The sequence below is a fragment of the Xylocopa sonorina genome, chromosome 2 (assembly GCF_050948175.1).
Source record: "Xylocopa sonorina isolate GNS202 chromosome 2, iyXylSono1_principal, whole genome shotgun sequence".
Lineage (NCBI taxonomy): Eukaryota > Metazoa > Arthropoda > Insecta > Hymenoptera > Apidae > Xylocopa > Xylocopa sonorina.
Window position 1 is genome coordinate 8,304,702 of NC_135194.1, and position 13,035 is coordinate 8,317,736.

General features: G+C 44.6%; 2 protein-coding genes across 2 annotated transcripts in view; both read right to left on the reverse strand.

The window, feature by feature from the left end:
* The window catches only part of LOC143433147 (uncharacterized), a 393,923-nt gene that overhangs the window by 289,046 nt on the left and 91,842 nt on the right, over positions 1 to 13,035 (reverse strand). The window lies entirely within an intron of this gene.
* Positions 7,595 to 9,848, reverse strand: LOC143433171 (uncharacterized). The gene is made up of 3 exons (XM_076910333.1): positions 9,590 to 9,848; positions 8,189 to 8,278; positions 7,595 to 7,974 (listed from the first exon to the last, which is right to left on the reverse strand). The coding sequence occupies exons 1-3, from the start codon at positions 9,846 to 9,848 to the stop codon at positions 7,595 to 7,597; spliced, it is 729 nt and encodes a 242-aa protein (XP_076766448.1).

Below are 13,035 nucleotides of genomic sequence, written 5' to 3' on the forward strand. Positions count from 1 at the left end.
CCTTCGAAGCCGAGGGTTTCCGTCCGGTGCACCGTCGCGCGCGACTAAACCAGGACCAGTTCCCTATAAAAAGGCCGGTGTGAAAAAAAAGGAAACGAGGACGACCTTCGACGGTTCCGACGCCGTCAAAACGAACCGTAGCGGCCATTGTTACCCGTCCCTAGCCGGAACTCTGATGGTTAAACCTGGTTTCCGTACGCGATGTTCGTCGCGCGTTAGAAATATGCTGGGTTAATGGTTGACAGTAATAGTAGTGGCATCGAAAAGAGAAAAACGTAATAGTGCAGGTTGCAATATCGATTAACGTTAGATCTGATTTGAAATCGGGTGAATCTCGTTGCATGTTTCTGTATGCAACGAAATTGATGGTGGTCGAGTGGCGCCAGCAATCCACATGGAAACTTGTCTTTATTCGCTCGTTTACTCGATCAAATTGCGTAGAGGATTCACTTTCCTCCTTCCTCTTCATGCTCGTTCGAACGAGTGGATGTCCGGATTTAACAAAGTTGGCGACGCAACGCCTAGTCGCCCAAGGACTTATGGTTATTGGTCCGCTTGTACCGCTTTTCCTATTAACGAGCTTGCACGTCTGCTGAAGAGTCCTCTCGACTGTTTCGCGGACTTTTATACGTTAATGAATGCAAGCAAAACTGGAAGTTCGGTACGAGCTGTTTTCCCTCCCCTTTCGAATTCTTCGGGCATCGTTTATGGAAGCGGAAGTTTCGAAAGTTCGCCTCGAGCTGCTAATTTGTACGTGATTTTATGATTCGATAAAGCGTGTTCTCTGGAACGAAGTTCGCGATAGTTTCGCAGTTGTTCCTCAAAAGTTCGTGAATTAATAATAGATTTATGAAAATCGAATCAAAGGTATTAACGCGCGCGAATCTGTTAGTGTTTCATCGCGCGAGAAAAAGGATACTATTTCCGTGTTACAATTTCACGTCATCGAAACTTTTACACGGACGTTCATCTCGTTCGTGTAACCGTGGGCGCGTGAAATTAATTTTATGCAAACTCTAACCGCTGAAATTGCATAAAAATCGAGGAGAATCGAAGCGCATCCGACGCTATCGGAGGAAACTGGGACAATGAAATTATCATATCTCAGGCAAAAAGCCGATTCCACTTGGCGAGGGGCTGTTCACCGCCGGAAATAGATGGGGCGCGTTTGATTTCGCCAACACCGAGGAGACTTAATTGTCCAGGTGCGCACAGGCTGATTCACGCAACTGGAACAAAAATTTTACCTCTTCCCTCGCTGCAATTACGATAAAACGAAATATGTTCATCCATACATACATTCTACAATCACGCTATTGTATAATAAACATACAAAACATAAACATAAATCTGACAAAATATAGTTCCACTTCAGTCGTAGATCTTTTTCCAAAAATTTTCGCGTTCGACCGCCTATTGGTCGATGTTCCTCGCGACGTTAGATCAAGACGCGAAATATACTTGGACTGTGAGACAATGCGAAACGGGTCACCAAATCGAGGACGTACGCCAAATCGTCGCGTCCCTCTGCTTCTTTCAACACGGCCCGTTATTAATTTCGCGATATTAAATAAACGTAGGACCGAGCGTGGTTCGTAAGGAAACTCACGATGAATGCCACGCCATGGTTTCAACAGCGGCGATATTAATTACGGTTTAGATTGTACCCGCTCGACGAATGATCGTTGTTGCGGCGGCCGCGCCGTCGGTTGACCGATATTCCGGATTTATACGTTGGAAATTTAATTTCGCGCGGCGGAATAAATCGAGAGTTTTTTTTATTGCGCGATGAAAATCAGGCGACGATCGATGAACGAGGTGGCTCGAGTGATTCAATGGAGGGGGAGGGGTGCGGATTTAAAGGAATTTCACGGGGATTAAATTATTTAATACGAGGCGGCGACGCGAATGAAATATTTTCTTGGATATTACCGAGTTATGCGCGTGCTGACGAAAATTATTTTATTCTTTCGATAGCAGTGTAACCGTTGACGGAACTTAATAAATGGAGGATTAGTCAGTTTTTCGCTTGAATATTCGAGGCTTTTCATTCGATCGAAACTTCCGTTTAATCCTTTCGTATGGGTTGTAACGTTCGGTTGTTCGAAATGAAAATTACTATATTCTACGTACTTTATCATAATATTAATGATCGAGTGAAAATTAAAGGAAAGGTGATTATTTTATATTCAACTTTACCGTTCGAGATAAAGTAAATTCGTCTGCGAATTATACTATCTGTGCAGTAACGTCCGTTAATCAATTAACGAAGTTCACGATCCGCGAAACTGATTAAAATACCAGAAACGTCCGAAGAAATCGTAAGAAGAGGCCAGGTTAATTCCATTTATACGCATCGCCGGGTGTCGCAAGATCGTTGCGTTTACCGCGTGCAATTGCACCGTCCACGCACACCAGTGCAACCAAGCAGATAAATCGGGCGCAATTACCATCCGCCAAATTGAATCGCGCGTCACAGCCAGATGGAAGTCAGATCTCTCCCGTTATCGCATCGAGCCAGCTCATTATTTGTCTTCGCTAACGAGATTGCCTCTTCCTTTCTTTCACGAACCCATCTGTCCGTCAGGAAGACCAAAAAGTAAATGGAGGTAGGAGAGGAAGAGAAGAAATCGCGTGAAAGAGACAGAGAGAGAGAGAGAGAGGGGGGGATGGAATTCTGGGTTTCAGCGATTCCACGGCGCGAGCAGCAAATACTTTTAATTACTGTCGGCTGCTGGGGGTCTCCCTAATTACACCTCGGATCCTCGAGTCTCCTTTCATGTCCGCGAGTGGCCAGCGAATAATTAAAAAGAATAACTGTCCGTTATTACAACGGGGAAGCCAGTGATCTGTGGTTAAGTTCCGCGTGGCTGAACAGTGGATAAGTTTTACGCGTGCAAATAAACTGGGAATACGGAACGGTATTTTCAATTTTTGCAACCGTTGTTCAACAATATCAATGTAGCACGTATTCATTTGATCATCTTTGCTATTTAGTATTTTTATAGCAATAAATATTGCCAATAGTAATTGGTAGAAAAGTTATTAACAACGGAGAATTCAATTACATCGTGTGATAAAATAGCACGCAAAGTTCAAAGGTTCGATGACGCGAATGTAGATCAATAAAATCGTCGATAAGGTAATATCCACGCGGTGTGAGTAAAAAATTTCGGACATCTACGCGTCGTCTGTCAGTTGTCAATTTTTTACTCCCCACGAACCTCCTCGTTAAGTTTCCATTCACGTGCGACGCCTATCGTGCCTATTACTCTTGGTGTGTAAAGGTTGCGCCGCCTACGCCAGTTAACTTAATGGAATTAAGGTTAGATACATACTCGCGTGACGTCGAACAATGATGCGCGGCTGAGATTGACGGGATTTCGTTCTGTTGATCTTGTTATTGTTCCGATGATAAGCCACCAGGAAGAACACCTTATCTGGCTAGCTCGCTGTTCGTCTAGTTAAACTGCTCCGACCAGACCGTCCCGTTATTGTGTAATTAAAACTTACCCTGTTCGCCAAGATGCTCGCAACGTCCAACTACGTAACTCTGCTATAAAGTCCGCTGTAAATCCCGCGAAAAGCTACAAAACTCGCGTTCTGTGAACGCAACGAAGCGTATACTACTCCAGAATCACGGTGACGTCTGCTACTGGCAACGAAACTAAATCATAAAACCTTCGTGCCGTTCATCTTTAATATCTCACGACCGAACGTACGTGTAAGAACGCGAGGAGACGCCAACCGAGTGTCCGTTGGGGCAGACCGCGGAGGAATGGCTGGGTTTACGGAACAAGTGGTCGGAAGCAACGCACCAGGAACTCGAGTTCGAGGATGCAAACGGCAAGTAATGAACTGTGAATTCGGTGAACGCGGTGTCGAAGAGGGAGGGCAGGAGTGAATCGAGGCGGTAGACGGCGAGAAGATTGAAAAACGCGAGAAAGATGGCTCGTCGAGAGGAAAGGAGAGAACCGATCGAAGGGTGCACGCGAGGGAGAGGCGAGAGGGTTAGGGAGGCAGCACGTGCCGCGGCGACCGCTCGAAATCGGTCCGACGATTCTGGACAGGAAACGGGCCCGGCTTCACGGTCGATGGTCAGATCGTATCGATGAAAATTGCAATGACCTCGCCGCGGTGAACGGTCCAATTTCGCGGGAGAACCACGCGCTTCGCACACCGAGACGACGATTTCGAGCCGAAGTTGGGCCAATCGAAGCACGCTCGATCGTCGTTCGTCCATCTACTCGCGTATTGCGTGCACACTGTGATTGCAACAGTGGTAATGCATGGAAGACGAGTCTAGGGAGTGTGTAGACCGTGGTGGTAAACTGTCTCGTCGCTATGGGCTGGTTGTTACTATAGTGCAATGGTACCACGTGGATTTGTAATAATAAAAACTGAAGGATATTCCATTTCTAACGTAGATGTTTCTGGTTTTTCGTTTATTTTCAACTTTTAGATTTCTACTGAAGATTTTTGCATCGCTATACAAAACACCTTTTCCGTTCCTTCTCTCCCTGTCTCATCCTCTCTTTTCATACGTTCTCTTGTTTTTCTTTTTTTTTATGAAACCTCGTGAGTATTGCAGAAGAGAATACCTAATTGAAGAGAAGTAACCTTTGTTACAAGTTACGAGCTGTTGTTATATTCGTTAATAGGATCACCGCCAAGGTTGGCGGAAGCGGAAACAGAACCGAAAAACGGTATTTCTTCGGTATAATACGAGTACCGCGCGAGAGTCAGAAATTTATCTCTGCATATTTTTACGAGAACGAAAAACAACCGCGAAGAAAGAGACATCGCGAAAAGGCAAGCGTTGGTCGAGGGCGGGACGAGAAAAGCAATGGGGAGTGTGCGAGTAAAATAACTGCATTCGCAGGCTTCGTTATCTTTATCGCTAGATGTACGTGTCGAGAACAAAAGTTAATTGAGCTGAAGGGACACTTTAATTTGAACGTCGTTGCAATTAACGATGAAGTTTCACTTTGTTCTCGGTGCAACACTGTGCGTTCGATACGAAAGTTCATTACTCCTTGTCTAAAAGACGCAAGTTTGCTATTTGGAATCTAATTAATGTCAACCAACTCTACGAATAGAAAACTCTTCGACTCTTTATCATAAAACTAGAAATAAACTAGGCAAACTCGAATAACCGAGGAATCGCAACAGTGAATACCAATATCTTATATTAATACGACAATGGCGGTCCCGTCTATTGAAACCCGCCTATTCATACGTCGAATCGATGGCAACCTCGTATTCGTAATCGTATACGTATATCGAATACAGTTCCTTCTAGCCGCACAATATATCCGTCAGAAAATGCTTAGAAACTCTAACGAAGTTCCTGCGCTAATAAAGTGTGTTCATCCAAAGGAGCAGCTGGAAAAGAGCGGCTCTCGCAGAACCGCGATGCCCTCGGGGCACGTATAATTGCAAGGTACACCTCTTTTCGAGGGCAAACGTGGCCGCTCGAAAATTTCTCGGTGACCCGTATTCCTTTAATGCCGCCATCTCGAGGCTGTTCCACGCGCGGACGATATTGGCTGGATGTCATGAAAACGTTCCGCGAGGAAAAATTGCCGACCGCGTAACGTACCAGGCCAATCTCGCCGCGGCCAGCGTCGACTTTTATCCCCCGTTGGGATTCAATATCATGTAAATGGTAGCGCGAAAGGGTTTACCAAGTCTGGCCAGAACGACGCTCCCACGGGAAACCAATCGACTGTCGAGAGTAACGCGGAATTAAAGGGACGCTCGATTGCGTTCGACGTCGATAAAAGTTCCGAAAGTGATCGTTTCGGTGAAGTTTCGCAAATTCGTGTTACCTCGTGTCGTTTGCTTTTGTAATACTAAATTTTATTCCGCCACTTCGCGTTCGAGGCAAATATTTTCCTCGTCGAGAGAAGATCAGCTGCGCGTTATTGCATCGGAAAATATACAATTCTTTTATTAGTACTCTTTCAGGTTTCGTTTCTTCCAGCGGTAGTTCGTAGCACGTGTTGCGAACAGTTTCATCGGCTATATATCGTTCTAAACGGCTGCCAGGAAACCCTGATAGCAGGTAAGATTTGGAGTACACTTAACTCGACCCGGAAATGGCACTTCCACCAGACAAAAATAACAATTAAGCAAACGAACCTCTCTCCGCTTGCGAGCTCCCTTCCTGTAGGTTCACGGAATAATGACGCTTCCTCTATAAAAAAAAGATTGCTCTTTCTGTGTACGAAAAGCTCATTAATCAACCGGTGGTCTTGACAGGATACACCAGTGACAGTTTCCTGCGGCACTCCTGTGCCGTCCTTGATTGCAATTGTTCAACCTTAAATCCGTAGTAAAGTGTTGCTAACGTCTAGGTTGGCGGGAACAAAGAAGCTGGTGCATTTCTATCTTTTTGTACACGCTCGCTGTTTCTGAAGTATTGTTCTTCGCGATAAAGTAACGAGCAGCTTGAAAATAGAAATCTCGTGATCCATCTGTACGAGAAAGTCGTTCAGTGTGGTAAAGTAATAACAGATTGTTCGATGTACAGTTATATCGTTGAAAAATTACAACTTATGTTTATTGATCGTCGACAGCAAAGTGTTGTTACATTACATACAGTGCAAAGCATACGTACAGTGACAGAAGAAAATATTTGCAATTGTACAGATATACAGCAATGTCCATTTAATTGCAATTATTTTTTTCTCTTTTATGTCTTAAAAGACATAATTTGTTAGTAATAATTGTTTTACAGATGTCCAATCTTTTTACAGAAAGACTGGAAGGATAGTTCAGTTGAAAAATATTTTTTTTATAAGAAAGTCGTATTTTACGAAGTGACTAGTATCTTTAAAACAGAATTTCAATACATATATACACCGTGTATCATAAGTTTGAATGCAAGTGGAGAACCAGAGGGGTTACATAGTTCAAAATAAGACAAAGCGATAGAATACTATTTCATCGTACGAGATTTCCAGAAAAAAATACTTAGAAATTCAACGCGTGAACTTGAAAGACACTTTACGCAATGGCTTTCACTACTGAACGTTATCGTGACTGGTTCTGAATGCTGAGAACATTTGAAAGAAAGATTATCGCAGCGTTTGAAGAACTGAACGGACAGAATACTTTACAAGCTGTTTGTTACACGCAATTTAATGCCACCGAGTGTAGCATTGTATAACATTCTGAACAATATCTCAGGTAAGGTTCTTTCAATTTACATTACACACAGACCCAACCACGGTAGCAATTTATAACGATAGCCATTGTAAAAGGTACCTATTGATTTTCAAAACGAAGGTTTCTGATAAACAAAAGTAAAACAACTTTATCTTCGTTCAAGCAATAGAATCTCTCACAAATTACACTTGCATCACGAATAACAATCCACGCGACATAAAGTAAACCGTATCCATTTCAACTTTTACAAACGCTCGCTTTCCCTTTTTACAAAAATAAAATAAAACTCTCAATTACAACCAATTGTCCAATAAATAGAAAAACAATTAATCAGGAACGAGACGCGAAGCGCGTGAAACTTAGTCGCTCTGAGCGAAAATCACGGTTGATCGTCAACGAATAATCGAATTCCATCGATGACCTAATTAAAGATCTCAGTTTCGTTCTCCAGATCGCTGATCGCTTCGTTTTTAAAGTCCTGACCCGGCTGATCGGTTTCGTCCTGCTGCGACCAGACGCAGTGAACGCCGCTGACGATCTCGGTTTGCGTGGTCGCAGAAATCGCCTGCGCTCGGTTGTAGTAGCCCAGATCGGCTTTGTAAAGAATTTCGCTTATGGCGTGCTGCACGACGCTGCGGCTGTGGCACGAGTAGCGTTTCAATTTGTTCGCGACGAACATCCCGTAACTGTAACACTCGTCCGCGTTTGGAGTTCCTGTTGTCTCGACGAACTGTTCCGTTCGTTCCGTTCTCGGTTGCGATTTGCTTATTTTGGCTGCCGGAGGATTCGCAGTATCCCGTTCTCGATTACTGTTAGCCTAGAATCATCGATTCATACCAAAAACGTTTCGTGCGTTTCGAAAACGACTACGCTTTGCACGAAATTCTGAGAGATTTTGATAAACGTTCGCATCGACTTAATTGCTTTCACGATATTTATTCATGTTATGTGCTTGTTTTTTTGTTGTTGTTAGTATTTGAAATTTTTATGGGACATGTAACGCGATTTCGAATACTTACAGAGGACCTCGATCGATAGCCATCTTTGTTGATAAGGAAAGTTAACGAATCGTAAAGGAACCACGTGGATCCTTGAGGTCTCTCGTCTGGACACAGAATTGTTCAGTGAACTAGAGTTCTCGTATTCTGATAAAGATTGGCGATTAGTGAACGACAAATGACACGTGAAACGACTAATAAAACGAGAACCGGATTATTATCTACAATTGCACTTTGCTATTTTGTAGAAACTTATGATAAAAATCAGAAGTGAACGAGAGTGCTTTAAAATTGTTTAAATGCTCAAGATTGCTGGGAATTCTAAGGTATTAAACTATATATTTTTACGACCCCTTGGTCCTAAAAGTTCTTGACCCAAATACTATGCGACCACCGCCCTTTGTTAAAGTGTACTTCCACCGCTGCGACAGGTCATGCGTAGGAAAAAGCACTCCAAGCTTAGTTTAAAATGAATAGAAACGTGGATGAACCTGCGTATACTATCAAAATATATGCGTTTGCAAGTAAGAGATATTTAAACTGAATTTGTTAACATAAAGGCGACGAAATTTGTGGAAACTTTCGTTAAAATTTTCAGACGTTTGTCATATTATTAAGAAAGTAACCACTGCTACAAAATATTCTCATATGAGAATCCCATTTTTTTTTCTTTTTTAATGAAAATGTTTTACAGATATCTCCGTTACTTCGAAAAAAGCAGCCTGCAGATAAACGCGGATATTTTGCCCTTCAAACGCGTCCACGTTCCTTTCATGTTGTTTTAGACAGCGTATCGCTCTCTTTCGCGTGTCTTCCATTAAATTCGATTCTGTTCACGGAGTTTCGAGTGTGTTTTCAAAGAAGTAAGTTACAGCGGTGGAAACGCGTTTTCAAGTTCCCATGTCTATTCATCAACGTGAGAAAACAGATAATGGCAAGGCTGAAACTTTGAAACGCGTATAGCGGGGATGTAGCTTCATACGGAGGAACTTAAATCGCTCAAAGTTTTCAAACAAATTGACTTCTTACCTATATGTAGTTGCAGTATTTAAAAACACTGATCAGACGATAAAGCATTATTACTAATTCATCTTTTATCACTATAAACTAACGTATATAATAACTGAAGCTTTTCTATTTCTTTTAACGCGAACAATAATTCCCTTCTCGACTGCACCCATATACGACTTAAATCGTATCCTGTACGGTAAAAAAGGGGTGCCAAGAGCCAACGAAAAGTGAAAATTAACGCCTAACAACCAGGCTTTCGTGTACGTGAGAAGAATCTCCGTTTCGAGAGTTAACCCCTTGTCTTACTAATTAATCTCAGCGTTCAATTTATTTGGAATTATCTTTCACAGAATACACGATGGCTAAAAAGAAACGAGACGCGTAGGGGTTAAATCCACCCAACGTACCTCCCTCGACCGTCTCGCTGAGCCTCTTCACTTTTCCCTTCTCCCTACGAAACGAGGATAGTATAGCGTCCATCTTCCTCTTGCACTCCAACGCTGACACCGGTTTCTTAATAACTGCCGACAGTTCCGTGGCCAACTCCTGCCAGGCGTCGTTCCGTTTATCCTTCTGATGGTACTCGGGATTCTGCGGGTTCCAGATAATCTCCTTGTTCCTGTACAGCCTCACCAGCGTGTACCCCATATCCTTCGACCACTCCATGGCGTTCCGTGTCCACGCGCGAAGCGAACGGCGAACAGCCGAGCCGAGCAAATATGTACAAATAGGACGTGAACAAACAGCCGTGGAAGGCGTTGGAGGAGGACGAAAAACGCGGTGGACCACAGTAGAATGTCCGTTCTTTACTCGGACAGCGGCTGAAGTGCACTGGCTGCTCGCCGCCTCCCTGTTCGCTCCTCAGGCTGGCTCTGTTCGCGCGTGCACACACGCGACGCGCCGCGCGGAACATGCTCGAAGCACTCGAAAGGGTCGCGGTTTAATGGGCGCTCCGTTCAGTCCGAGCCGACCATGCCAGTGCACACAGTCGCAGACCAAACACAGAACGTCAGATGAAGAGAGAGAGAGAGAGACCAGCCGCGTTCCGCGCGCGGGACTCGCGACCAAAATGGCCGCTCGCCATCCTCGAGTCTACATCTGCGCCGCGTGTTCTACGTGTGGGAACGCGAGCTGACGCTTTTAATGCCGTGACGCGAGGGCACCAACGTCAACTCAGCGAGCGTTAAGTCGCGTTTACGCTGGCTACGATCGCGATCTGCGCGATCGAGTGCTACGCAAGCGTGTTACTATAATCGATTGGTAATCTGTTGGTTTCCAGTGGGAGTTTCGAGGGTTGAGAGACGCGAAGATTGAGGCGGAAAGTGTTCGATGTTGGTCCAGAATGTAAGGTATTTGGTACCAGTCTTGTTCTTGGTTCTCAAGACTTGGGTTCGCACTTTTTGTATGGTATTTCAGCAGTGTTCGATCCATTGTCACGCTTTTTCAATGAATCTATTCTCTATACTGTATTCCTTGAGCTCGAACAATTTCTCAGAAGACAAGTATCCTCTAACAATTCGTAGAAACGAATGTCTGACTGTTCGTCTGTCTCGAATCTTCAGAACCAAATCGTGCAACTTTGACCATCACGTTTCTCGATGATACGAATAGCTCGATCGAATTAGAGCAGCTTTGTGCTGGGAACAAAGCTTCCAATTCCAAGTGCAAAGTGAAATTTGTTGATATTCCAACGGGAAGTCGAATGCACAGAATGCAACGATGTTGCTAAACGCGAGCCTGTCATGCAGCTTCGTTCTGTAATCGTGTCGCGTGTGAACCGGTTATTACATACCTCCTAGAAAACATTAACGTGTTCTAAACGATCAGGTCGCGTGTTGCGTAAACGTAGCAACAAAGTCACTACGGGAAATACTTCATAGCCAGCGTGTCTCTTCAACCGCGTTGTGTGACACGTGTAAACTGGTTGGACGTTAAAGAAGCAACGAAATCCATTTTCAACCCTTTCCTTGCCACCGCTATGACAACGTACAGCGACACACGAAGACCCTCTCTCGCAACCTATGCGATTCTCGTGGCGTCCTGTCGCTTTCTCGATATTCCTGCCAACCCTCGGATTAAAAAACCACAGCGACGGGGTAGAACAAGGGTTGAAGCCACGCTTTGCACGCATACGTACGCGGCTTTACGGTTCGCGAGGTGCACGCGGCGAGCTGTAACTTCACTCGTGGATCCAGGCGCGTATACGCGACTTGACGGATCGTGCAGTTGAATAAGATGGCGAGAGACCTCTGCACGCGAATGCCACGCACGCATAATGCCGCGCGTATATATGTAATCCTCCGTGCACATGCTCGAACAAACACACCTGGGCTCGCGTTCGAGCCGCGCGATGGAACCGTCCGATGCGATCGCGGGAGAACGAATTCTTTATCTTTCTCGCTTGGTACACATACGATTCGATACGCGAGCGAATCGATTATTTCGAGCGTCGTTTGCATAGAATCTATGCGATGATTCATCGGAATGCTGAGGCCACGCGTTCGAATCGAATTTTTCAAGCGTCGTTCGACACACCGTTCGCGAGCACCGCCGCACTCGCTCCGAGGCGACGCGTGAACGCTCGTGTCGCGAGCGCTTCTGGTCTCGCCTTCGTGGCAGAAGGGTAGCACTGTAGCGACACGTTGTTAAACACGTCGTCGTACACGACTGTTATTAGGCTACGCATGACTAATACGATAATCCAGCTATAGTGTTTCCAGCGTAGCATGTAGACCAAATTAAACAAACCCATTCTGGGTCACGGAACAGTCGATTCGTATTAGCGATAACCGATAATACGTGGAGCAAATGTGTCGATAGGAAATTTAGCAGGGAAACGATCGTAATAACTGATCGCAGAGCACGTTCGACGGAATTGAAAAGTGTGTTGGAGATGGTATTCCCTCTGGCAAAAGGGCGCGAAAACGATACAACGATAAATTCTTCGAGACGACTGGCTAGTGTTCGCGCGGGTAAAAAAAATGCCAGCGCGCCGCGCGAAAAGCTCGACTTTCCTTTTTGCGGTGTACGGATTGTATTCTGTAAAACGATACGAATTGATTGCAGCAATGACATTCGACTATAGCCGCGGCGTGGTAACGGAAGGAGGGGTTGAAAACAGAGATATCGGCCTACGGGAGGTAGAAATTTTCGAAGGCGAGGCGTATCTGGAAAAGGAGACACTTCGTTACCGCGTCACGCTATCGGCTCCACATAATCGGCTACGTACATGGTTCTCTCTTATCCTCTACGTGACTCAATTTACTCGCGCGATCGCGCTCACGATTGTACGACGAGCGAGCGTCGTGCTTGTGCTCGTTAGAATCGCGCGTTACAAGTTTCTTTTACTCGCGCGGATTGGCTTCCTTCGATCAGAACATTGATGAAAATTCGCGAACGCAACGTGGCGCGATTACATCTTGAAATCAACGTGTTCGAGTAGATGTTGGATTATTTCAACGTGTAGAAACGAAGATGAAGCTCGTGTTAAGCGGGCTTCTAACTGTTTGTAGGTAACGATCTGAAAGAAAAACGCGTGCAGACTTTGCGTCTTCATTTTCTTTATCTGAGAGGACCTCAGATTTTTTGTCAAGTGTCCTCGCTGTTCGTAAAGTTCTCGCAGCGTACAAACGTCTTTCTGAGTCTAATCAATAAAGACCTTTGTTTTTACAGAATACCATCGAAGTTTCATTTCTCGAATCCATTTCCAACAATGTAGAAAGAGAATATCAAAGAATCCCTTCTTCATTCTCTTCACAAATGCACCTTGTTTCATTATTTATATAAGTCCAGACAATGCGCCTTGCAATATCTCAAAAATGTCTGCAGAATTACCCGATTTCACATTGAATCG

Bases quoted from the DNA above. Each gene is read 5' to 3' on its own strand.
- LOC143433171 (XM_076910333.1), bottom strand. From the start codon at position 9,848: ATGGAGTGGTCGAAGGATATGGGGTACACGCTGGTGAGGCTGTACAGG. The intron at 8,279-9,589 runs GTACGTTGGGTG...TTCTGTGTCCAG, and splicing joins CAGCGAGACGGTCGAGGGAG to ACGAGAGACCTCAAGGATCC. The intron at 7,975-8,188 runs GTATTCGAAATC...ACAGTAATCGAG, and splicing joins TCGATCGAGGTCCTCTGTAA to AACGGGATACTGCGAATCCT.